The sequence below is a fragment of the Caloenas nicobarica genome, chromosome 16 (assembly GCF_036013445.1).
Source record: "Caloenas nicobarica isolate bCalNic1 chromosome 16, bCalNic1.hap1, whole genome shotgun sequence".
NCBI lineage: Eukaryota > Metazoa > Chordata > Aves > Columbiformes > Columbidae > Caloenas > Caloenas nicobarica.
Window position 1 is genome coordinate 14,782,206 of NC_088260.1, and position 23,792 is coordinate 14,805,997.

At 64.9% G+C, this 23,792-nt stretch overlaps 1 protein-coding gene across 2 annotated transcripts; it reads left to right on the forward strand.

Annotated features, from left to right (window-relative positions):
* Positions 1 to 561: 561 nt before the first annotated feature.
* Positions 562 to 23,635, forward strand: SMTN (smoothelin). 2 transcript variants are annotated; one of them, XM_065646800.1, is made up of 21 exons: positions 625 to 729; positions 5,876 to 6,036; positions 6,266 to 6,359; positions 6,452 to 6,530; positions 6,624 to 6,952; positions 8,643 to 8,745; positions 8,949 to 9,202; positions 9,353 to 9,416; positions 10,704 to 10,802; positions 11,274 to 11,633; positions 12,710 to 12,813; positions 16,173 to 16,421; positions 16,514 to 16,589; positions 16,864 to 17,028; positions 17,595 to 17,657; positions 17,822 to 17,885; positions 18,210 to 18,380; positions 18,456 to 18,576; positions 18,649 to 18,800; positions 20,120 to 20,291; positions 22,691 to 22,781. In XM_065646800.1, exons 1-20 carry the CDS (start codon positions 679 to 681, stop codon positions 20,262 to 20,264), a joined length of 2,904 nt encoding a protein of 967 aa, XP_065502872.1. In that variant the 5' UTR covers positions 625 to 678; the 3' UTR covers positions 20,265 to 20,291; positions 22,691 to 22,781. The 2 variants fall into 2 exon arrangements, with proteins under 2 accessions (XP_065502873.1, XP_065502872.1); XM_065646801.1 differs by lacking the exon at positions 20,120 to 20,291 and having other exon boundaries at positions 562 to 729; positions 22,691 to 23,635.
* Positions 23,636 to 23,792: the final 157 nt, after the last annotated feature.

Sequence of the window (23,792 nt, forward strand, 5' to 3'; positions counted from 1 at the left end):
ACGGAGGGGACCGCCCGCTGCCGCCCCCACCCCTCCGCGCCCGCGGGCAGGGTGGGGGTTGTGGGGCCGGTCTGCAGGCAGCGCTGCACTCGCATTTGGCGGGGCGCTAAAAGCTGCGGCGAAAGGCTGCGCCGAGACGCCGGGGGAGCGGCCAGGTGCCCTGTGACCGCTCGGGGGGTGCGACCCCCCGCCGAGCTAGGCCCGAGCACCGTGGCACGGAACCGGCGCGGGCGGGCGGGACACCCGCGGCATCGCCCCCGGGCTGCGTGTGAGGCCCAAGGGAGCCCGGGGCGCAGCGCGGCGGCGCCGCTCGGCTCCGCTCGGCTCCGCGGGCCGGGACCGGGACCGGGACCCCGGGGACGGCGCTGCCGCCCGCGCGCGCGGCGGGGCGGGGCGGGGCCAGGCGGGGCGGGGCGGGGCCGGGCGGGGCCGGGCCGGGCCGTCCGCAGCGAGGAGCCAATGGCGGCGGCGGGCGCTGGGTGGGCGGAGCCGGCGGGGCGGGGCGGCGGGAATCGGCGGGCGGTGGCGGCGCGGGCGGGAGCGCGGGCGGGAGCGCGGCCGGGGCTGAGTGCGGGGCCGAGCGAGTGCGGGGCTGCGCCGCCTCGGCCGTCCTTTGTTGTCTCGGCCTCCGGCTGGCAGCAGCAGCAGCAGCAGCGGCGGGGCGGGCGGGCAGGCAGGATGTCCCAGGACAACCTCGTCGGCATGGACGAGGGAGCGCTGCGGAAGCTGGTGAGTCCCCGCGGCGGGCAGGGCCGGGGCATGGCGCTCGTGGCGGCTCCCGGGGGGACGGGTCGGTGTATGGCTGGCGGTGCCCCGGCTCCCCGTGCCCCGCCAGGGGAGGGGAGGTGATGGCTGTCCCAGGAGCCCGTCTGCGCCTCCGCGGGTGGAGGAGCCGCCGCTGAACCTCGGGCTGGGGGCGAATGGGGACGCGGGCAAGGAGCTGCTGCGGTGCCTGGGGGCTCCTGGGCAGCAGCACCGGGAGGGGCCCGAGCTGGCCTGGGCCGGAGCTCTGGGCACGCCTGGGCTCTAGCACAAGCCCCTGTCCTGCCCCAGTGACTCCAGAGACTCTGGCCCTGCTGCTTTGGCCACACTTGGCCCTTTGCTCACATCCCCGTTTAGCCTGTAACGTCTGTCCATTTGCTCCAGCTCCTTGGCTGGCGGCTCCAGCCTGAGACATTTCCTGCTGCCGGCTCAGCTACCTGCTCACCGCTGTCCCGGTGCCGGCTGCCATCTGGCCCAGGTCTCTGCTTCTGCGGTGCCTGGGGCTGTCTTGGTGCCAGAGGCTGCTCCCCAGGCTCTGTGCCCTCATGGCTGGGCATCTCCTGTGCGGCAGCTCCTGGAGCAACATCCAACTTGCTTCCCTGCTCTGTTTGTTCCCCTGGGAGTCAGAGCTGGAGCTGAGCCCTGGCTTCACAGCTGCTGGGGCTGGGTGGGCTCGTGGGGGACAAGTGCCTGTGTGTCCCAAATGTGGGACCGTGCATGCTGGGCTCTGACCTGCTCAGCCAGGGCTGCTGTGCTGGGAAGCCTTACAAAATGCTGAACAGCTTTGGGCAGCCCTGCCCTCCCCTCCGGTTCTGGGACATCGCGGGCTCAGGGCTGGGGGTTTGCTGGGTGCCCCGCGTGCCGGGCAGGGGGTGGCCCAGGCGGGTGCTGGGAAATGGTTACGGCAGGAAGCTGAGTCAGCCGGGAAGGCGCTTCTGCGGGAACAGGAAAGAGTTGGGGTGCTGTGGCACCGGCGGGAGGCGGGAGCTGCACCGTGCTGTGGGCAGGGGGTCGACATGGGGGTTGTGTTACCCTGCCAGAGCCTCCTGACATGCCATCCTCAGCCTGCTCTGGGTGACAACGTGCAGACTTGCCCTTTGTTGATGGGCTGAGAGCCCACCACTCTCCGTGGGGTGACACCAGGGCCAACGGGGAGCCCTGAAGGAGTGGGAATGAGTGGTCTGGGTTTCCCCCTGTCCTGCCAGTGCTCTGGCTCTGCCATGTCCCAGCTGAAGTCTCTGGGCTGAGATAGAGCCCCGGGAGCGGTGACAGGGTGGGTGTCAAGTCTGTGGTGCGGCTGGATCTCCAGCCGGCCTGGGAAGGTGGATCTTACCCGTGCAGCAAGCACTGCTTCTCCCTGGGACTTCATCTTTGACCGTCTGGGGCTTTGCATCCCCAGAGCACCCTGCTTGTGGCTTGGGTCTCCCTGTGCCTGTGTGGCGCAGGCCGAGGAAAGCCTGCTCCAAGCTGACATGACGCGGGGAAGGAATTATTTTTCTTTCTGGTTAGGTTTTGGCTCCGCTCAGCTGGAAGAGGATTAGCCCATATAAGGGAAAACTGCCTCTCCCACCGCTTCCTCCCTGCTCCTCTGCCCTCCCCAGCATTTAACTCTGGGCTGTTTCTCCTCCCTTCTCCCAGAGAGACCTTGACAGCAGTGTCGTGACGGCCCTTGACTTCCTGGAAGAAGGAGTCTGGGGGATGTGAGCAGGTCCCTGCATCCTCCTTGCCAGGGCCGTTGCTACGCTGGCTGGACTGGGAGCTGCCTGGGAGCTTCTGCTGCCCGACTCCTTCCCATAGGCATCCATGTGGCTCCCACCCCAGCTGCCTGCCACAGTCCCAGGGAGACCAGTTGGGATGAACCTGTGGTGCAGCATGAAGGTGACAAAGGGCTTGAAGAAGCTCGGGGAGGGAGCTGCAGAGAACGGGGTAGATGCTACTGCAGGGTGGCCCTTAGCTGGGTGTCTGGAAGCAGGCAGTCACTTGAGCGCTTGGAGCTGTGCTGAGCTTCAGGCTGTGGTCAGCTGGTCCAGGGCTGGGCAATGCTCCCCTCTCCTGGCCCCTCCAGGTCTCAGCCTGGTTAGTTAGACAGGAAAGATGCAAATCCCCTTGCAGGCAGAAGCAGGGCAGGCTTGAGCTAGGAAAGTCATGGCCATAAAGTCCCCTTCTTCTTACACCTGGTGGCCTTTGGGAAGGACTTCAATGGCCCTGAGAAGCATTGTGTCCCAGCCATGTCCCTGTCACCCAGCCGTCCTTCCTACTTTCCTCTGCCCGTGAGGCAGCCACAGTCTCTGTGGCTCCTTCCAAAGGTGTCAGCGAAGCTTGTTTCTACAGGAGATGCTTGATGTGCCTCCCTCCTCTCCCCAGAGCAGTTTCCCTGTGACCAGGCTCCAGCCTGCCAAGGGCTCTGTGCTCAGCTGTTCCGGGGAGCCGGATGGATGCAGGGCTAATTACAGCCCTCCTGGAGAAGCTGCCAGCCATGCTGGGGCTCTGAGCATTGCTGTGCTTGGGCATCATCAGGAAAGCAGCCCACGGGTGCCTTGCCAGCACCCTTTTCACAAAGCCCCTTTGTGTGTGCCGAGGCGGGCGTTTGCTGGTAACCATTAATTTGCTGCCGGCTGGGCAGGGCTGTTGGGGCCCTGGCATGTGCTGATCCCTGGGCCTGCCTGTGCCGGCAGCGTCGGGCCCCTTGGCCCCTTCCCACCCGCTGGCTCCAGCTGTGGTTTCCGGCACGCTCCCCATCGCCGCTGGCCACGGAGCTTCTAGAGCCACTCATTTGCCTCATCCCGGCTCCCTGCTGACGTGGGCTTGGGACAAAGCTCTTTCTCCTGTCCTGCTGCTGTTTCTACCACAGGGAGAAGCCATCCGAGACCCGCGTGCAGGTCAGGTCCCAGCTGAAGCCTCCTGGGCAGAGCAGGCCCTGGAGCTGGCGGGTGGGTTTCACGCAGCATGTGGGTGCCACCCGCTGCTCTGGGGTGCGCAGGACTGGTGTCCTGTCATGTCCCCCCTTTCCCAGCACTCCCAGCTCCTGCAGCTGCTGCCACCCCTGCTTTGCTGTGACCCAGCCACCGGGGCTGCACCACGCACCACACCAGCAGCTTATTTAGTGAAGGGCCGGGACTTTGGCCTGCCGGTGTGCAGCAGAGGAGTGTTTTTTGGTCCTCGTGTCCTTCGTGCGGCTGTGGGGAGAGCCATGCTTGCCACAGGACATCTGCTGGACCAGGCTCCATCGCTCGTACCCTGTGCATGTTGGAGCTGGGCTTCCTGGCCAACTGGGGTGGCCGCAGTCTCTGCGGGAGCAGAGACCTGTCTCGGTGCCTTTGTCCTGGCAGCCAGCGTCCCTGCCTGCAGCAGCGTCCCCAGGGTACAGGCAGCTGCCCGGGGCAGGCAGGACTAGCACAGAGGGGCAATGGGAGGCCCATGTGGATGGAGGGGCTGATTTCCACCCTGACATCCCCCAGCTCTTCCCAGCCACTTCCCTGCCCTTGTGCCAGTGGAGGTGCCAGCTGCAGACAAGACGCCAAGGGGGGCTGCAGGCCCTGGCTCCAGCAGGGATGCAGGCTCGTGTGCTGCTGCGGGATGGAATAAGTGGCTGCAACGTGCTGGGAGGGATGGCACTGCCAGCTGGCACAGGAGGGAGCACCCTGGCTTCAAGCGGCCGCCCCAAATATTGCGCGTGTCTCCAGCACCGGGCTGTCTGGGAGGAGCCGCCCTGGGGGTCGGTGGTCCCAGCTGCCAAGCATCACACTGGGGTCTTCCCAGCTGGGGAAGGATAATGCTCCTGTTTGAGTCTTGAGGCTGGCAGGGGCTGGAGGACCACAGTTTTGGCTGCCACTGGGGCGGTACGTGGTGGCTGTGTGCCTGCTAGCTTCACTGGGATGGAAATATCCTCCCCTGGTCCTCAGACCCCAAGGAGGGAGAGCAAAGGGCGATGGCTTTGCTGGGGGCCCTGTACAGGTGGTGGTTTAGAGCCCTTGGCACTGCTCAGCCTGGGTATTGCTGAGGGAGCAACCTTGGATTCCGGCTGCAGTGGAACCTGAAGACCCTGGATGGGTGGCCCGGCGGTGGCCTGTGGGGCTGGGAGGGGACTGATGCTCTTGTCCCGCGGCGCAGCCGCAGCTGCTCCCAGCATGCCAGTGCTTGACGCTGACAGCAGCTGCTGTGGGTCATGGGGTTTATTTTTAACGAGCTCCATGGGAAATCGCCTCCTGGGTTCCCAGCACCGGGTCAGTCCCGCTGTCCCACAGCAGGACAGTGGGAGGACCATTGGGCTGTGCCTGCCCTGGCTGGCCTTTCCCTGCAGATCCAGCTGCCTTCCGCCACCCTTCAGTGTTGGGGGTGCCATGCTTGCCCCCCGCGTTGAAGCACTTGGGCTGGTGGCAGGGCTGTGGATCTGATCTGGAAGAGGGGAAGCAACTCTGGGTGCCTCTGGCAGGTGGGCTGAGGAGCACCCATGAGGTGTTCATGGGGGGGCTGTGGGCAGGACATGGCTGTGCTTCCCACACACAGGGGGCTGGACTTTGACTTAGGACAGATCCTGCTCATGGATTTGGCTCTGAGAGCTGCCTGCCATCCCCTAGTGCTGGGTGAGAGTGGGGAGGGATGCAGGAGGGCTGGAGAAGGGGGGCCCTCCTTGGTGGGGTGCTGGGACCCTTCCAACCAGCACCTCCTGCTGTGGGGGTGGCAGGAGAACAGGCTCTGCTGTCCCCGCCTGCTGCCGGAGGGGTTGGCATGGGCAGGCCGCCTCATCTCTCTGCTGATGGCATGATGAGGCAGGGCCGCAGGGAACCCTCCCTTGGGGGCTGCATGGGCCATTGATGGGCATTCGTGCCATGCTGCTCCTGTCTCCTTGCCCCTCATGTGCCTGGAGGACTCAGTGCCGCTGTGGCAGCCCCTCCTCACCACGGCTGGTCCAGGAATCCTGCCTCTGGGGGGGCCATGCCCACTCCCCGCAGGGCCAGGCAGTGCCGGGCAGCATGCACTGTGTGCGTGGGCCCCGCCGGACAGACGGCCCCATTGTACGGTGTGTGGGCAGCCCGGCGCGGGGCGGCACCAGGGCTGAGCTGGGGGCCACAGCGGCTGGAGCCAGTGCTGAGCCCGACCCTGTCACACCCAGCTGGAGGCAACGCTGGACCTGGCCGAGCGGCGCCGCATCCGCTCGGCGATCAGGGAGCTGCAGCGGCAGGAGCTGGAGCGGGACGAGGAGGCGCTGGCATCCAAGCGCTTCCGCCCCGAGCGCGGCAGCCACCGGCAGGACGACAAGGAGAACTGGCCACGGTGAGTCTGGCGTGGGGCGGGTGCTCCTCACCCCCCGCCCCTGCCCCAGGGGATGGTGCCTTTGATGCCTGGCCCCACTGTGCTTTGCACAGAGGGTGGGAGCAGCGCCACACCGAGCGGCTTGGCGCGCGGGCGGGGTCCCCTGCTTGAATGTGCCGTTGCCCATGAGAGGACTTCGGTCCTGCGCAACCCTGGCAGCTCCCGGCTGGCCACTCTCGCCCCCACGCAGGTCCCGGCGCCTGGAGGAGGAGCAGCAGACCGCCCTGGCTGCCTTGTCCCGGCAGCTCGAAGCCATCACTGACGTGGAGGAGCTGACAAAACTGGTGAGTGACTGTGTGCCGTGGTTGACTGTGGTCTGGGACTGACTGTGTGCCAGGTTGACCCTTCCTCTCTCCTGGGTCTTTCCCTCTTGCAGCTGCGGGCGGCAGGTGAGTACGAGGAGCGCAAGCTGATCCGAGCTGCCATACGCAAGCTGCGGGCTGAGGAGATTGAAGGTGAGGCGCTGTCCCTGTGTCCCGGGACAGCTACCCCAGAGAGTTTGGAATGTGGGCAGCTCTTTCCTAAATACCACCTTTGCTCCCATCCAGCTGCAACCCTGGCTGGGAACGTGCGGAGCAGCCGGAGGGAGTGCCCTGCTGTGCCTGGGGATGTGAAGAGCGGCCAGAGGGACGATGCTGAAACACCAGCCCTGGCTGGGAGCAGGAAGAACAGCCAGAGGGATGATACGGAGCTGCCAGCCCTAACAGGGAGCAGGGAGAGCCGTGGCGAGGGCAGCGCTGAGCCCCTGGCCATAGCCAGCAGTGGGGAGAGCAGCCAGCAGGATGATGCAGAGCAGTCAGCGCTGACTGGGCCGGAGGAGAGCAGCTACAGGGGAGCTGCAGAGCAACCTCCTGCCGAGGAACCTGGAGGCTCAGTGGTGAGTGTGCAGGGCGCTGCTCGGGGACAGGGCCACTAAACACCTCCTTGCCCTTCCCTTTAGCTCCTGTACCTGCCTCCCTGGGGTGCGAAGCCCCTGGCATGCTGGGCTCGCCCACCCAAGGGGACCAGGGCAGGTGGAGCTGGAGTCCCTGGGGACATGGGGGATGCAGCTGGGCTATGCCAGTGTGGACCCAGCAGAGGTCAGCTGGGGCTGGGGGCTCAGGTCTGACTGTTCCTGGGCTTCTCCCTGAGGATGCAGCCTGAGTGCGAGTGCTGTGGGTGCACTTGGTGGCCCCCTCCGCGCAGCAGTTCTGCGGGAATGTTGTTCTCTGGAGGCGACAGCCGCTCGTCCTGCCTGCGGCAGCTGCGTACATCAGTCCTCTTGCACAGGCAGAAACCTTGACCCCCTCCCCGGCCCCCTCCCATGCTGGTTGTTCCTGCTGGCCCCTGCGCAGCTGGGGCTCACTTTGGGGCGAGGCTGGTCCCCACCAGCAACGGCCGAAGGAAGGATGAGCTAGTGGGCAGGACAGGAAGGAACAGAGACAAGCCTGAGTTTCCTGCACAGCAGCAGTGACCCTGCAGGGGAGTGCGGCTCTTGTGACAGTAGGAAGTCCCTGTACAGACACCATGTGGGGTTGCCCTTTGGGAGAGAGCATGGGGAAGGAAGAAGCTGTGGTTATAACCACAGCTGAGCAGGAAGATATGGGTACCCACATTCACCTGTGTTCTGCCCAGCTTTCCCGTCTGCTTGCCCTGGGGCTGTGGCAAGAGGCCACAGGGGGGATGTGGCCCTGTGCCACCTTTCAGCACTGTCTTCCCCATCTGGATGTGGTGGCATGCTGCCCCCAGTCCTGGCCATGCTGGGCCATCTCCTGAGCAGCTGGCAGGGCTCTCCCACTCTGTCCAGCTGATTACTCCAAACACAACGCCATTTCCCTTAAAAGTTGGCTGCAGTGGTGCCTGGGTTTGGGTCCAGGTTCCCTGGTGCACCCCTCTCCACCTCCCCCTGCTCTGGAGTCACATCAGCACCTGGAGGCACTGGCAGAGCCAGGACTCGCACCCTGTGCCATGGCTGGTGACACCCAGACACCCTGGCCCTGCTCAAGCATGTGTCAGGGACACACCTGTCACCTGTCTGTGGTCCCAGAGCATCCCATGTTTTGCCAAGCAGAACTGCTAGTGCTGTGGGCAGGGACAGGGTGATGCCAAACCGGGTGCTCTCTGCCTCACGCAGCCCTGGGGCTGGGGGCAGAAGGGGACAGAGGCACTGGGCAGGAGTTGTCCTCTCTTCCCACCTTCTGGTATCTGTGCTAGACAAGGCTGTGTACTTATGGCAGGGGCCACAGAGCACCCCAACAGCCAGCTCCTTGCTCCATGCCCTGGTGCTTATCAGCCCCACACAGAGGAGTGCCAGGAGCACCAGGGGTACAGCAGATTTAGATCCCCCACTTGAGCAGACACAGCATCCCCCTCACTGCCTGGTGGAGACAGCAGGTGTGGGGACCCTTGTTCCCATGCCAGAGTCCTGCAGTGACCCCTGTGGAAGGGGTGGCTTGTCCATCCTCGGCAGCACGGGAAGAGGCCACAGCCTGCGGCAGGTTTCTGGCCAGGTGGCAGTGATGGAACAGGGTGACCTGGCCAGAGGCTGGAGTGGCACTGGCCCTGCTCTCACTCCCTGCTTTCCCCAGGCCCACAAGCCAGATGATGCAGTGAAGCAGGAGCACGTCTCGGCTGGAATGCAGGAGTTATGCAGCCGGGAGGCGGGAGACCCCCAGAAACCCAGCACCCAGGGTGAGTCCCCAGAAATGCTGGTGGCAGAGCCCTGTCCAGGTGTGTGCCCGGGGCTGGAGCAGTGCTGGGCCAGCTGTGGGCAGGGGTGGGAGGATGGAGAGGGCAGCATGGCATATCCCAGTGGTGCGGACAGGAGAGCCGGGCGCCTGGTGGGTCCACAGGAGCAGGCTTCCCCCGTGTACAGCGTCTCTTCTTTCCCGCAGCTGTGGTCTCCAGGACCCTCGTGCTCCCGGAGCTGCAGCTGCCCCCAGAGCCCAGTCCAGAGCCTGAAGATGGTGGCAAGGAGCCAGAGCGAGCCCAGCTGTGTTCCCTGGGTGCTGCCCAGCCCCCAGGGCAGCCCCAGGCAGGCTGGAAGGAAGGGAGCCCGGGCAGCCCCGCCAGCACCCAGGTGCCCAGTGTGGGGCAAAGCCGCCGGGTGGAGCAGCCCCACCCATGCCAGCCCGGTGCTGGCACTCAGGTACAGAACCGGCGGCACAGGCTGGGGCCATCACCGCTCCCTTCACCGGGAACTGGTGATCCCATGTGTGAAGGCACTTTGGCATGAAGGTTGAGGGGGGCGAGGTGTGGCCCCCCTAGCTGACTGATTTGCCCCCTTTCCTCCCTGCAGCTTGGTGTTGGGTTGCGTGGCCAGGTGCTGGGGCCGGCTGGGAGGCATGGGGAGCCACCAGTGGGTAAGTGCAGCCCCGTGGGGAGGGAGTGCTGCGGCTGTTGCCCCCCGCACCAGCTGGGCACCAGGGGACCCTCAGTGCCCCCCTGCTCTGCGCCACACGCACCCCAGTGGTGTGGGCAAGGGCGTCAGTCATGGGGACGTGACTTATGCCCACACAGGCTGGGGCAGAAATGTGAGGGCAGGATGTGGATAGGCCAGGGGCCATCTCCAGCTGGTGGCCATTTGCCACCTGGCTGTGCAGTGCCTGCCCCAGCTGGGTGCTGGGGGAGTGAGGTGCTGCGTGGGCTGTTTATCTGTCCCCCAGCTCCAGGCCGGGCAGCAGCAGGGCCATGAAAGGGAATTGGTGCCTGCAGCAAACCCCGGCCTTTTGCATTCTTTGTCCCAATAAGGCCGGGAGCCGTCCGCCTGCTGGCCCCGACCCACCCCCCTGGGGCTGTGCTTGCTGGCCCGGCTGGGCCCAGCACCCTCTGGGTCCTCCCCGCAGCCTTGAGGGATGGCAGGGCCAGCACCTGCCCTCTTCCTACTGCCGGGAAAACTGTCCCCACGGCTGTTCTGGGAGCAAATGGAGGGAGGAGGAGGAAAACACAAAGCAGCTCGCTGCCCCCAGGGTCAAGGTTCCCACTTGGAGCTGCTCTGGCAGGTGGAGGTCCCCTTCCTCCAAGAAGCCCCATGGGCTGCTGGTTCCTGAGAAGACAGAAGCCCTGGGGAGATGCTGGGGGGTGGTGGACTGCAGTGTGGCACAGCCCCAGGGTGGATGGAAGTGTGCAGGACCTGACCCCCCATTGCCTCACCTGAGGTCTCAAATCTGGGTCCTGGAGAAAGGCTGAGCCCCCCATTTGGGCATCAGCAACTCCAGCCCCAGGCCAGAGCGCTGCCTGTTTGGTGCCTGCCTGCTCCCTGGGTGCGGGCTGAGCCACTGAGCCCCCTCTCCTCTCCAGAGGCAATCCTGGACTAGCTCTGCTATGCCAGAGCCTGGCAGGTGCAGGGGTGATCCCAGTCTCTTGGCACAGACCCCAGGTACCACTCGCTGCCCCTGCTGGGCCACTAGTGCCCCATCTCTGCCTTGCTCTCCTCTGCAGCGTAGTTTTGGCACTGCAGGGCAGAGCCAGGTGTCTGTGAGGGCTGGTGCATTTTGGCACTACGCTCTGGGGAGTGTGAGGTGGCAGGGAGGGGGACCACAGGGTGCTGTGCTTGTGGGGGGGTGGGGATGGCAACAGCACCCTCTGCCACACTCACCCTCTGCCCCTCTTGTCCTGTTCTTTGCGTATTTGGCATGTCCTTCCCCAAGTGGCAGTGCCCACCCAGGATATAGCGGGGACCCAGGCTCGCCTGAACACTCACCGGTGGGAGCAAGCGCCCTCCTCCTCACGCCCGGCTGGCCGCACGGGTAAGGTCCCAGCGGTGGCTGCCTCCGCTCTTTCCGCTTCCCGGTGGCGGGAGGTCCCCGGCAGAGCTTGGGCAAGCGCCGAGCTCTGCGGTGGCAGGATGCCCCTGGCTGAGTGGGGCTGGCTGCTCGCTGCCCACCTGCCCAGCATCCATCCCTCCCCACCCATGTGCACGAGCAGCCGGACCCCAGCAGATGTGGGGGCAGAAGCTCTGCAGGGCTGCAGGCACCCTGGGGAGCGGGGCAGCATGTGTGCCACCACAGCCGGAGGTGTTGCATGTGCGGCGGGCACCCTGGGGGGCAGCATGCATGGTGGGGGCACCTCAGGGCAGGGGGGGGCAGCAGGCATGGTGGACGGCACCCCGGGGCGCGGCGTGCATTGCGCGGGGCCGGGCAGGGAGGTGCAGCATGCATGGCGGGGACACCTGTAGGTCGCTGCAGCCCCGGTGACCACATCGTGCCTGTCCCCCGCAGAGCCGAGCCCCGCCGCCCCGCCGCGGGCATCCTCGGTGCGGGAGCGCGCCCAGCGCTTCACCCCGGCGGGTCCGGGACCGGCCCCCGGCGCGGCGGGGGCGGGCGGCGCGGGGGGGCGGGCCGGCCCCGGCCAATGGCAGCGGGGGCCCCGCACGGCCCCGCCGGGGCCCGCTCAAAACGCGCGGGGCGGCGGCGGCGGAGGCGCAGAGCGGCGCCCGGCCCCGGTCCCCGCCGGCCCTCGCTCCGGTGCCAGCCCTGGCCTTGACGGCATGAAGACCTACTTCACCATCGAGATCAAGGATGGGCGCATGCAGCCCCTCACGCCCCGCGTCGTGGCCGCCCCCGGCAGCCAGCGGGCAGGTGGGCACCGGGCAGGGAAGGTGGGCAATGTGGGCAGGGGCATCCGTGGTGAGAATGGGATGAGGGAGATGGGTAGTGCAGGCAGGTGGCATCTGCCGGGAGACTGGGTGGGGAAGATTGGCAGTGTGACAGTTGGGCACTGCAGGGGTGGTGGTTGTGAGTGGGCATCGCTCAGGGAGGTGGGCGCTGCAGGGGCAGTGTGCACTGTGAGGCAGGTGGGCGCTGGCAGGGCCGTAGCACCGTGGGACAGTGCTCCTGACAGGGTGATGTGGGCAGTTGGAGCAAGTGGGTGCTGGTGGGCAGCTGGGCACTGACAGGGCAGTGGGCACCAGGGAGCAGGTGCAAACCAGCAGGCAGATGGGCAGCAATGGCCAGGTGGGTAGTGATTACCCAGGCAGCACTGACGGGATGTGTTAGCAGCAGCAGTGGCGTTTGAGTGCTGGCAGTCCAGAGCTGAGCACGAGCACTGTCAGAAGAGCAGAAGCTGTGGGCAGGAGCTTGCCTGGCAGCCATCATCCTTTAGTGGGGACACTCAGCCTGCTCAGGGCATCTCAGTACTGGGAGGCTGTCTGGCCCCGCAGCCTGTCCCCAAAGTCAGTGTCCTGCCACATTCATGCCCAGGGTCCATCCCCTGTGCCATCCCTGTGGCCCTGCCCAATCCTTTGCCCCACATTCATGCTCTGACCCCACCGACCTCCTGCTGTCCTGCTCTGTCCCATCCCTGCTGCTGCATGGTGTCTGATCCGCCCCTGCCCCGATCCAGCCCTGCCTGCAGACGTGGCTGACTTAGGATGCTCCTGGGGCTGTCCCTCACACCAGGAGGTCTTGGCTCCAGATGAAGCGCTGTGGAAAGTGCCCTTCCTTGGGAAGGAGGGCGAGCCAGGGTGGTGAAAGGGGCCTGGCTTCCCCATCCCTTGGCTGTCCCCAAAGCCCTTCCCCTGTGTCAGAGCTCAGTGCCCAACACTGAGGCAGGATGCGTGCAGCAGCCAGGCAGCCAGGCCAGAGCCGCTCCCCGGGTGCAGGGCTGAGCCTGCTGGGCTGGCGCAAATCCTGCATGCCTCCCACTCCCCTTGCAGAGGTGACCCTGGGGCTGCGGGGCACCCCCATCCACATCACCACCATCCCCAGCAGCGGCAGTGGCGTCTGCAGCATCAGCAGTGTCAGCAGCAATGTCATCAAGGTGAGTGCCCAGAGAGGTTGGGTGCTGTGGGGCTATGCCCCACTTGGGCATGGTCTGGGGGTCCTGGGTTTGGGGTGGGGAGCAGTGACGAGGGTGGGTGGGTTGGTGCTGGCAGCATGGTCCAGAAGCTCTGGCTTTTGGTTTTGGGGTGTTCTTGGTTTATTTCGTTGGGTTTTTTTGTTGTTTGTTTGTTGGTGGTTTTGTTCTTGTTTTGTTTTGTTTTTTTTTTCCAAAGAGACCGCAGGGTCTGCACGTGAACCCTCAGCCACATGAACCCCCTGGACTGTGCCACTGTGTATGCAGACATTCAGGGGAGGTGGAGGGGAAGCGGACTGGGAACCATCTGTGGTTCTCCCTCTGTTTTAAATACCTTTTAGGGTGGAAGCAGCTTAGGGAAAAACCCATCGCCACCCACCCCTCTGTTTTCCCTCCTGGGAAGGGGCCTTGGCTGTGGTGCTGGGCAGTCTGCCCCGGGAGGTGCTCCCTGAGGGTCTGTGACCCACCCCGGAGCTGTGGGCTGCGGTTCTTCCTGCTGCTTTGCAGTCTCGAGCCAACAGTGGAGTGGCAGCCCCAGCCTGCCTGACCCAGGAGGGATTCTTGGGTTCGACTGGAAAAGAAAAAGGAAAAAAAAAATCCCCCTGTTCTGTTTTGGGGGGTAAGCGGGGTGTGGCCCCCCGGGTGCTGAGGGCAATGAGACTTGGTGTGTGCAGGAGGCAGCTCCATGTGTGCAGCCCTTTTAGTGCTTTTATCTGCTCCTGGCCATCTAGGGTAATGCAAGGCGCACATAGCCTTGACAGGAGCCAGGATGTCAAGTGCAGCGCTGCCTCGCTCGTGGCCCTGGGCTCCTTGAGCCACCTCTGCAGGCACCGCTCTGTTGGTGGCCATGGCACTGCTGGTGGCCACGGCACCGCTGGCTCGGGTTCTCTGCTCGGCCCTCGCCAGCATGAAGCAGGCAGTGCCCACAGCCTGGCAGTGCTGTCCTCAACAGCTGCCTGCACTAGCTGGCAGGTCCTGCTGCCCACAGGCAGCTTGCTGCCTGCAGAGGGGTGCCTTCCCCACGCTAATGCGCTTGGGCAGGCTTGGCCCAAGCAGCCTGTCGGCTCTAATTAAGGTATTAGTGGCACTGCCTGGTGGGGTGGGGGGCTCAAGACCCATCAGCCACCCGGCGGGAGACGCCGCCTCCAGGTGTTCTCCCAGCGGGCAGGGAGGAGGAGGCAGTGGCAGCGGTGCTGACAGCCCTGCCAGGTAGGGCTCAGTCGGAGGGACCGGCGGGGTGTGAGGATCTGGGGGCAGTGGCTACTGCAGCATGTCCTCTGACTGGTGGGGGGCTGCCCGTGCCCATTGCACGGGGACCTGCTCCCCCTGGGGTGTTCGCCAGGCAGTATGGGAGGACGGTGACTTAGGCCCTCAGACCAGCGCCAGCCTGGGGCTGGCAGTGTCGCGGCGTTGTGGCTGATGCTGGCCAGGAGCAGGATGGAATTTGGACAAAAGGGCATGTGGGTGGTCTCCGGCCATGGGGCAGCCGGCATGGTGATGGTCTGGGGCTGATGCCACACAGAGGCTCTACCCCACCCGCTGTGCCCCACAGCATCCCCAAGCAGGCGCCGAGGGCACTGGCAGCAGCCCGGGGGGCGCTGCTAGGTGGGGCTGCCCCCCACCGAGCCACCTGGTCTTGGGGCTGGAAATGCTGCCAAGTGCCAGCGCCTGCCTTGGCACCCGCGTGCGGGACCCCCAGCTGCTGCGACAAGAATAGCTCAGTGGGCGCGGAGCTGTGCCGGGCCAGCCTCCAGCTGGGGGGTGGTGTCCCCAGCGCCCCTATAAAGGGCAGAGGACAGCTGAGCGAGGACGCTGCCGTGCGCGCTGGCACCGCCGCCATGCCGGGGGTCAGCCTGCAGGGGCTGGCGCAGGCCGGGGCGGCCGAGCTGATGGAACTGCGGCGGGAGCTGGGGGCCTTCCGGGGGGTGGTGGAGGGGCAGCTGGAGCAGGCGCTGCAGCAGGTGCAGCCCCTGGCGCGGGCACTGCGGGCGCTGGAGGAGGAGCACCTGGAGCTGCGGGCAGAGCTGGCGCGCCTGGGCCGCCGCCTCGACCTGCTGGCACTGTGGCTGGGGCCAGAGCCCCCCGGAGAGGACATCAGCACCCTCTTTCTGGAAGCACAGGATCCTTGCGCCCACTTTGAGGGCACCGAGGAGCCCAGCAGCCCTGTGGCCCATCCGCCTGCTTTCTCCAGCACGCGCCAGCAATCGACCCTGCACCTCTCCAGGAGCAACAGTGGTGTGAGTGCAGGCAGCCCTGCCCCACGGCAGCGCCCGGCGGGGGGACGGGAGGGTGGCCCTGGCCCATGGGGCTCCTGGCAGTCCCGGGGTGTCTGGAGCCAAGGTGAAGCCTCTGGCACAAGGTGGGACTGTGGCTGTGGTGCATGGGCAACAAAGTGTCACCGGGAGCTGCTACCATTTGGGCTCACTGCTGCGGGGGACAAATGGCGCCTGCCTGCTGCGCATTGCCGGCGTGCCGGCAGGGTGGGCAGGCCGCAGCCAGCTGTCCTGCCCCCGCCCGCGCACAGCGGTGGTGAAGCACAGGTGGTGGCAAGGGCGCACGTGGCCTGTGTCACCTCCCGCCGGTGGCTTCGCCATGGGCCGGGTGCTGGGCCGCGGCAGCCCGATGCGGGTTGGGGCCAGGTGCACAGTGGGGCTGCTCTGGCCCCGCGCCAGCACGTCCCCTCTGCTGCCTCCCTGCCCTATTCCGGGCCTGGCCCGCTGCCTGCTGCACATTGCTGGAGGGTCGTGCTGAAAGGGACTTGGCGTCCTGGCTTTGCTCTGGTGGGGACTGAGCTGGCCTGGATCCTGAGCCGGGATGCGGGGGAGGCTCTTGATCTCCTGCACAAGCTCTTCTCTCTGCTAAGTCCCTTAATCCCCTGGAAATCCCTTGTGCTGCTAATGGTGTGCACTGGCCTTGCCAGCACCTTGCCTGCTGCAGGGCACTAGGCACTGCCCAGCCTGGAGCACCCGGGCAGCCCCTGCCTGCTGGAGGGCCCTGGCACCCTGACGTGATGGGGGTTGGGGAATATTTGGGAATGTTCTGGCAGCCAGACTGAGAGGAGGTCAGAGACTGCTGGGCCCTCCCAGGGCAGCGGGTGCCACAAGGGAGGATGTTGCTCTCCCCTTCCTGCCTTGGTCACTGTGGATGCCCATGGCGTCCCACCGGTTGTGAGCTCTTATACGGCACGTAGCATGTCTTCTCCAGAGTCCCTGCTGCACATGGCACTGGGCAAGTGTCAGAGTGATGTGGGGCTTGGACCCCGAGCAGCATGGGGGCGGTGGCTGAGCTGGCAGGGGTTCAGTCATGTGGTGCTGTCCTTGTAGATGGAACCAGAGGTGGTGGAGCAGCCTCAGACATCAAGGCTGGTGGTGGAGCAGCCTCAGGCACCAAGGCCGGTGGTGGAGCAGCCTCAGGCAACAAGACTGGTGGTGGAGCAGCCCCAGGCAACAAGACTGGAGCCGGAGCTGCCCAACGGCATGGAAAAGGTCCAAGTGAGGGAGCTGGAGAGAAGGAGCAAGCTGAATATCGAGGAGCTGAACAGGATCGAGGATGAGGATGTTCTGGATAAGATGGTATCTCCTTTGCTGCTGGGCTACCAGGGGAAGGCAAGGGGACTCCAAGCTGGTGGCAGCGGTGTGATGCTGACCTCTACCTCCTCCTGTAGCTGGATCGGACGACAGACTTTGAGGAGCGGCGACTGATCCGAAATGCCATGCGGGAGCTGCGCCAGCGCAAGCGAGGTACTTGGGCATGGCGGCCTCAGTGGTGGTTGGGGCTGTGGTTGTGGTATTGCAGGTGGAGCAGACAGGGTGCTAGAGTGGGGCCATCCATCTGTGGTAAAGCAGGAGGGCGCATTGGGTCTCCTGCACCCCTGGCTGTGCCAGGCTGAGGATATTGTCCTTCCCATGAGCCAGCTGTGGATGGCAGCAGCAGGCAGGACGCCTGGCGTGGCAGGGACTGTGTGTGCTGCCCCTGCCTCTCACTGCTGACACCATCTCCCACCTGTCTTTGCAGATCAGCGGGAGAAGGAGCGGGACCAGCGGCTGCAGGAGACAAGGAGCCAGGCTATGGCAGGGAGGGCCAGCCACGCCACTGAGACCACCACCACGCGGAGCACCCAGTCAGCCGATGGCTTGGCACGCAGCACCGTCACCAAGACTGAGCATCTCATCCAGTCTAGTATGGGCTGTGCTGGGGCATCGCAGGGCTTGCTTGCCCAGCACAGCTGGTGTGCTGGCCCTTCGGGAGGCCGTGGAATGTCTTTCCTAGCACTCTGCCACTGCAGCTTCTCTCTGCAACTCTCACCACTTGTTGTGGGTGTGCCTTAACCACGCTGGTAGCAGGACTGTGGTTCAGGGCCGGTTTGCTGCATCTCTTCTGGCTTGCTCTGATCCTGCCTGGAGATCTTTAAGGAATCTGCTCTGGTGACTTCTCACCTGATCCTCCATCCCGTTGGGGTGGGAGGGACCTTGTCTGCACTTTGGGCCTGTCTCCTGTCCCCTATGCCTCTGATCTTCTAGTCCCTGTGTGGCTCAAGCTGCAGGGGTCAGGGATGCTCTGGTTCCCTCACTCCTTCGCACTGACATTTTTGCTGTGCTGTCCCCCCTCTGCTTGCCCTGGCCACGGCTTTACCACCTGAGACTTCTTGTGGCACTATGTGGATGCAAGGGTGCTTGACAGCAGTTGGTGTCTGTGGATGCCGCTGCCCCTGTCCCCAGCTGATCCCATTTCCTTGTCCCCTGCAGGTGATGGCACCAAGACCTCCCGTACCACAACCACGGAGTCGAGTTATCTGAAGAGATCAGACAGTAAGAGCTTTTGCTGTCCTTTCCCCATAGCATCCTCTGGTGTATCGCCAAAGGCATTGCTGCCACTGATCCACCCCTGCCTGTGGCACAGGCAGAGCCCCCCACCTGCCTGGCACTGCTTCCCTTGGCTCCTGCCCAAGGCCTCTCTCTTCCTCTCTCTGCAGATGGCAATAGCACATTTGTTCAAACAAAATCATCCTACAGCTCTTCTTCCAAGAAGACAGGCAGGTAAGCGGTGGTGCCTTCCTGGGATCAGCCCCAAGCAGTCTCTGTCAGCCTCCTGCTTGCACAAATTCTCTCTGCCCAGCTTGCAGTGTCCTTGTGCAGGGATGTTCCCAAAGCCTCCTGGTCCTTGGGGCACACTCACTTTCTCCAGCAGTCCCCATCGCTCCCTCCATGGGCATGGAGACATGTCTGCCAGCCAGGCACTTGAAGCCACCCTACAGGGACACTGAGGTCTCCAGAGCTCCGGGGCTGACAGTGGGCTGAGGCCACCACGTGCCCTTCCTTGGCTGCCCACAGCCCCTTTAGCTCTGTCTCTGTCTTTCCCAGCATCTTCGACCGTGAAGACGAGAGTGCCTCCAGGCAGAGCAGCCTGGCTGCGCTGGAGCGGCGTCAGGCTGAGAAAAAGAAGGAGCTGATGAAAGCTCAGAGCCTGCCCAAGACATCGGCCTCGCAGGCTCGCAAGGCCATGATGGAGAAGTTGCAGAAGGAGGGTGGGAGGTGAGGCTGGGCCGGGGGCAGGCTGGCTGGGGCAGCGAGCACTACTTGGATAACACCCCACGTCTTCTGCCACAGCTCGCCAAACCCCGCGGCAGCACGCAGCCCCGTGCAGCGCTCCTCCAGCTGTGTGACCAATGCCAACAGCATCAAGCAGATGTTGCTGGACTGGTGCAGAGCCAAGACCCGAGGCTATGAGGTGAGTGCCACCTCCTCTCCCTGTCCCCAGGGCCAGTTTCTCTGCCTCTTGATAACTCTCCTGCCCTCGCAGCACGTGGACATCCAGAACTTCTCATCCAGCTGGAGTGATGGTATGGCCTTCTGCGCCTTGGTCCACAATTTCTTCCCTGAGGCATTTGACTACAGCCAACTGACACCTCAGAACCGCCGCCACAACTTTGAAGTGGCCTTCTCCTCCGCAGAGTACGTAGCTCTCATGACATCACGTGGGCTTAGGGTAGCTCAGGGCAGCTCTCCTGCTCGCTGCCTGGGGCGAGGGGGAACACAGGCAGGGGCGATGGCTCTGGGAGTGAGCACCCGTCAGCATCGCTCCCCCTGTGCCGTGCAACAAGGTTTGGACACTGGGGAGAAAGCAGTGGCTGCGTGGACAGAGCCACGAGAAGCCAGCACGACCCAGTCTGGTGTGGCGAGGGTGGACGTGGGGGTCTGGGCTTCCTGGGTGTGGAGCAGAGCACCCAAAGGCAGGGCAGCAGCCCCCAAGCCCACCTGGCTGCAGGCAGTACATCCCATTCTGGGGTGCCGGGTGTGGGACCACAGCCCCTGGGAAGCAGGGCTTGTCCGTGCCAAGTGCCTCCTTTCACGGTCATTGGAGCTCAAACACCATCGCAGCTTCTCCAGTCTCTTCCCTTCCCCTTTTGCTTCTGGTTTTTCTGGGTGCTGAGAGACGGGAGCGTGTCCAGCTGGAGGGCTGGCAGCCAGCCCCTCTCTCCTTCCTTCTGTCTCTCTCCCACCCGCTCCTCCTCCCCTCCAGCACCCTGCCCAGTGGCAGGGCCGGGCAGGTGGAGGTCCCATCCCAGCCGGTGCCCGGGGCGGTGGCGTGAGCTGGGAGCTCCCATGAGCTCCCTGGGTGCTGTGGTGCTGTTTGGATGAGTGAGAAGGGGGCCGCGTGCCTGGCTCTTGGCGTTCCTGGTAATGGACTTTTTGCCTTAATTGGGGAACCAGTGCGTGGACTTGAGAGAGCCATCGATCTCTCCAGCCTGGAAGCCAGGTGGCCTCTCGTCCTTCCTCCTCCTCCAGCTCTTGTGAGCGTCTCCTCCTGAGCTTCCTGCACCAGGGCTGTGCCGCGCAGTTCCAAGCGGAGCTGGGCAGGAGGGCTGGGCTCGCCCCCGCCATCCTCCCAGCGGGTCTATATAGAGGTTATATAGAGCGCTGCTCCGCTCTGGAACCCGCTCCCTGAGCACCCGGCGTGCCAGAACACCTCACTCCTCCTCCTCCGCCTCTGTCTGTCCTTCCCTCTGGACCTCACGCCTCTCCACGCCGCTCACCTGTCCTCCCCCTCCCTTGCTTGTGCCCCCCAAATCTCACTGAATGGCCTTGGTGCAGCAGTGCCCGGAGCCCTCCTGTCCCTGCATCGCGCACTCCCAGAGCATGCAAGAGCAGAGCAGCATCTGCCTGGGGGTGGGACGGGAACTGCATTGATCCATGTCTCTTGTTTTCTCTCTTCCTCCCCTCCCCGACTGGGCTGCGGTCACTGGCTTGCCCCTCTCTCTCCCTGCCCCCAGGAAGCACGCGGACTGTCCGCAGTTGCTGGACGTGGAGGACATGGTCCGGATGCGCGAGCCAGATTGGAAGTGTGTGTACACATACATTCAGGAATTCTATCGCTGCCTGGTCCAGAAGGGGCTGGTAAAAACCAAAAAGTCGTAGCCCATTTTCACCCCCCCGGGAGCGATGGTGAGAACCTTCCCCTCCAAATACCTGCCTGTGCCCCACTGCCACCACTTGGCTGAGGGGCCGGGGAGTGGCCGCCATGGCTGGGGAAGAGGCTGGGGGAAGCAGGTGGGCGAGGGATGAGTGCTGGTGGATTTGGCCAGCGGGGCCAAACTGTGGTCAGGAGAGGGGCAGAGGTGGCCGGCTGGCCTCTGGCCTTCCAGAAGAGCACCCATGGGGATCTGGGGAGGTGGGGACTCTGTCGCCCTGGGAGGCCGTTGGCTTTCCAGCCATGGGGATGGCATGAGAGGGAATGGAGCTGCCACAGCTCTTTTCTCCCCTCTTTGCTGAGCCTGACCCAGGGATGAGCTGCTGGGGGTGCCGCTCTGGGTGCTCTACAGCAGCGTGAGCCCCAGCGGTGCTGCCTGGCTGTGGGTGAGCCCCCGTGGGATGCCCCAGCATCACCGCTCGCATTGCTGCCTCCTCCCGCTGCCCTGGGGTTGGTGGTGGCTGCTGCCCCCGGCGGGGAGGGGCTGCAGCCGCTGTTGCGGGGCCAGGCAGGGGCCATGGTGCCTGCCCTGGCCTGTGAGGTGCTGCCTGCTCATATATGGGCAAGAGCGGGGAGCCTGGAAACTGTGAGTCAAGGCTTGGGTCCTGCCTCGTCTTGCAGTGTTTGTGCTTGTCTTCGGGGGCATCCCAGCTGGCGCTGGAGCTCCCGCTCCCCCCGGGCTCCGCATAGCACCAGCACACTGAGGCCCAAACATTGGCTTTATAAGGGCAGAGCCGCTCTCCTTGCGCTGCTGTTCCTTTGCCATCACCTCCTGAGCCAGGGCGGGTGGTAGCAGGAGGCCTTGAGCTCAGGCAACCGAATCCCTGGATGGGGCCAGTGCTGGCCAGGCCATCAGCTTGGAACCCATCATCTCCATGGCTGCATCGCCTCCAGTACAGCTGAAGCCCTGTGGGAGAGCTGGAGTGGCAGGGTGCAGGAGCAGGGTCCCAGCAGAGCTCTGTGCTGTGTGGCTCTTGGTGACCCTGCTGTGTCCCAGGGCACTGGCACCAGCTGGGGTCCCTCCTCAGCTGTGTCGGTGCCAGCCCAGGGGGCTGGAGTGGGCTGTGCTGGTGGGCTGAGGTGTGCAGCAGGGTTACTGCTGCCTGGGAAGATGGGGGTGAGGGCTTATGGGGGGTGTTGTAGTGGTGGGTGGCAGTTTGGGATTCAGACCCTCCCTGTGCTCAGAGCTGCCCAGTGCACCCTGTCATTGGGGGACAGCCCCCGCTGGAGGGTGGCCCTGGGACCAGAGCAGCCAGGCCGGCCATGGCATCAGCAGGGGCTGCCAGTTCATGCCACGCAGTCCCCAGGTGCTGGCGCAGTCCACCCCAGGCGCTCACGGCCACATCAGCCGTTAGCAGCAGCCTGGGGTGCTCTGGCCCTATCTGTACCCTGGTGGGCACTGACACCTACCACACTGCCTGGCAGGGGTGTAGGGACCTGGGCAGGGCTGAGGGGGTGGCAGCTATGGCAGGATTGCAGCCCCAACCCCCAGCAGAAAGCAAAAGGACAGAAGTGCCCCCCGCTCTGTGCCTTGCTTGGCTGTTCCAGTGACTACCCAAACTGTGCTGGCAGCCCCCTCAAGCTGCCTAGAGAGCCCCAGAGAGGGAGAGAGATGGCACTTGCAGCCCAGAGAGCTGGGTGGGTGGTGAGGGTAGGGCCCCCCCAAAGGGGTACCAGCGGAGCCCAGAAGCTGTGGCCTGTGAGGACGGCTATGGCTGCTCTGCCAGGACCCCCCAAGGTTGGCAGCTACTCGAGCAGGGCCCTGCGCAGACCCCAGCACAGCACTGCGGCCCCGGCTGGCAGGTGGTGGGCACAGGCCAGCGCTGGGCTGGCTGGAGGGGGGCAGTGCCCACTGCACCAGTGGTGCTGTGCCTGGGGCAGGCAGCGCCCTGAGCTCGAGTCCATGAGTGTGGGAACTGAGCTGGCAGAGCTGATGGGAGGCAGGAGAGCTGGGCAAGGGCTCGCAGCAGGAGTGGTGGGCAGCAAGCGACCAGGACCCCTCTGCCTTTCGCTGGTCCAGTTGATGGCATTTGGGGCAGGGGCACAGCATAGACATGTGTGGGCAGGCTGGCGGGTCTCCCTCATCAGCTGGAGGAGGAGGAGGGTCGGCACAGCCTCTGCAGGGGGTGGCTGCCAGCACCAAGAGCTGGGGCAGAGACCACCGGGGGGAAGGGCTGCAGACAGGCACCATGCACTGTTCCCAGTGCCAGGAGCAGCAGGACTGCAGCGGGTACTGAGAGGTGGGCAGGAGCTGAGCGGAGCTGAGGGCAGCAGTGCCCAGTGCCAGCAGGCCCGGGGCAGCGTGGGTCCCCCATCCCAGCCCCTGGGGTGGGGCAGCTGGCCTGGAGCCATGCTGAGGTCTGCGTCTCTGCAGGACGCTGGTGGACTGCGTGCCGTTGGTGGAGGTGGAAGACATGATGATCATGGGGAAGAAGCCAGATGCCAAGTGTGTCTTCACCTACGTGCAGTCCCTCTACAACCACCTGCGTCGCCACGAGTTGCGCATGCAGCAGAATAAGTGCTAGAGCCTGCCCTGCCCGCCACCCTGCTGCCCCCTGCCCTCAGGGCTGCCAGTGGGCTGCTTGCCCCAGAAGGGTCTAGGGGGGACACAGGACTGGCGCTGGGGGCTCTGCCACCAGGGCAACCCTACGCCTCTGCCTCGCTGGAGCTCGCTCTGCCCTGGCTGGCTGCGGGCTGACCCTGTGGGCAGGGCAACGCAGGGCCAGGCAGGTGCTGCCAGGGATGCTCCCCAGCTTGGCTGCCTCCTGCACTCCAGTGTGTTAAATTATTTGTTCTCCAGGAGCTGTTTGACCCGTGGGCCCTCATGTCCCTGGGGAGGTCTGGGCATGGCTGCACCATCAGGCCCAGGGCTGTCGTGGGTCAGGGGCCGAGCGGGGTTTTGCAGCCCAGCCCAGGTTGCAGTGCATTCCACAGGCAGTGTGCCCGCCAGCGGTTCTCCTTGGCCCCTGTGAGGAAGCCCCTCTACCCACCGTAGGCCCTGCTTGGTGCCGCCTCCCTGGGGACGGCTCCACAGCCCTGTGCTGACACCCTGCTTCCCACTGCGTACGTGCACCCTGGGCCGCTTCCACACCAGGGGGCTGCAGCACCCGCATGCTGGGGAGTGGGCAGGGAGGCGAGGGGTCCCGCGGGAGCGAGGGGCCCCAGGAGTGAGCTGGGACAGCAGTCCCTGCTCTCCTCCCCAGCTCAGCTCGGGGCACCATGTGCTCAGTGCCGCTCATCCCTCCATCACCATCTCTACACCCGCGTTGACACATGTACCAACACCAGCCAGACAATAAAGGTTTATTCTATAGGGTGACGCCTTCACCTTGGGTCCTTCTCCCCAGCCACGTTGCTGCTTTGTGCCACCAGTGCAGCACATGCTGCAGTGCCCAGGAGAGCGCTGGCAGCCCTGCCTGCAGGCCCACTGCTCACCCGGCCCTGGGGGGAGATGTGGGGCACGTGCTGCTCCTCTT

Coding starts and splice junctions, on each gene's coding strand:
- SMTN (XM_065646801.1), top strand. CDS start 679: ATGTCCCAGGACAACCTCGTCGGCATGGACGAGGGAGCGCTGCGGAAG. Junction 6,531..6,623: donor GCGGGCTGAGGAGATTGAAG/GTGAGGCGCTGT, acceptor GCTCCCATCCAG/CTGCAACCCTGGCTGGGAAC. Junction 11,634..12,709: donor CCCCGGCAGCCAGCGGGCAG/GTGGGCACCGGG, acceptor CTCCCCTTGCAG/AGGTGACCCTGGGGCTGCGG.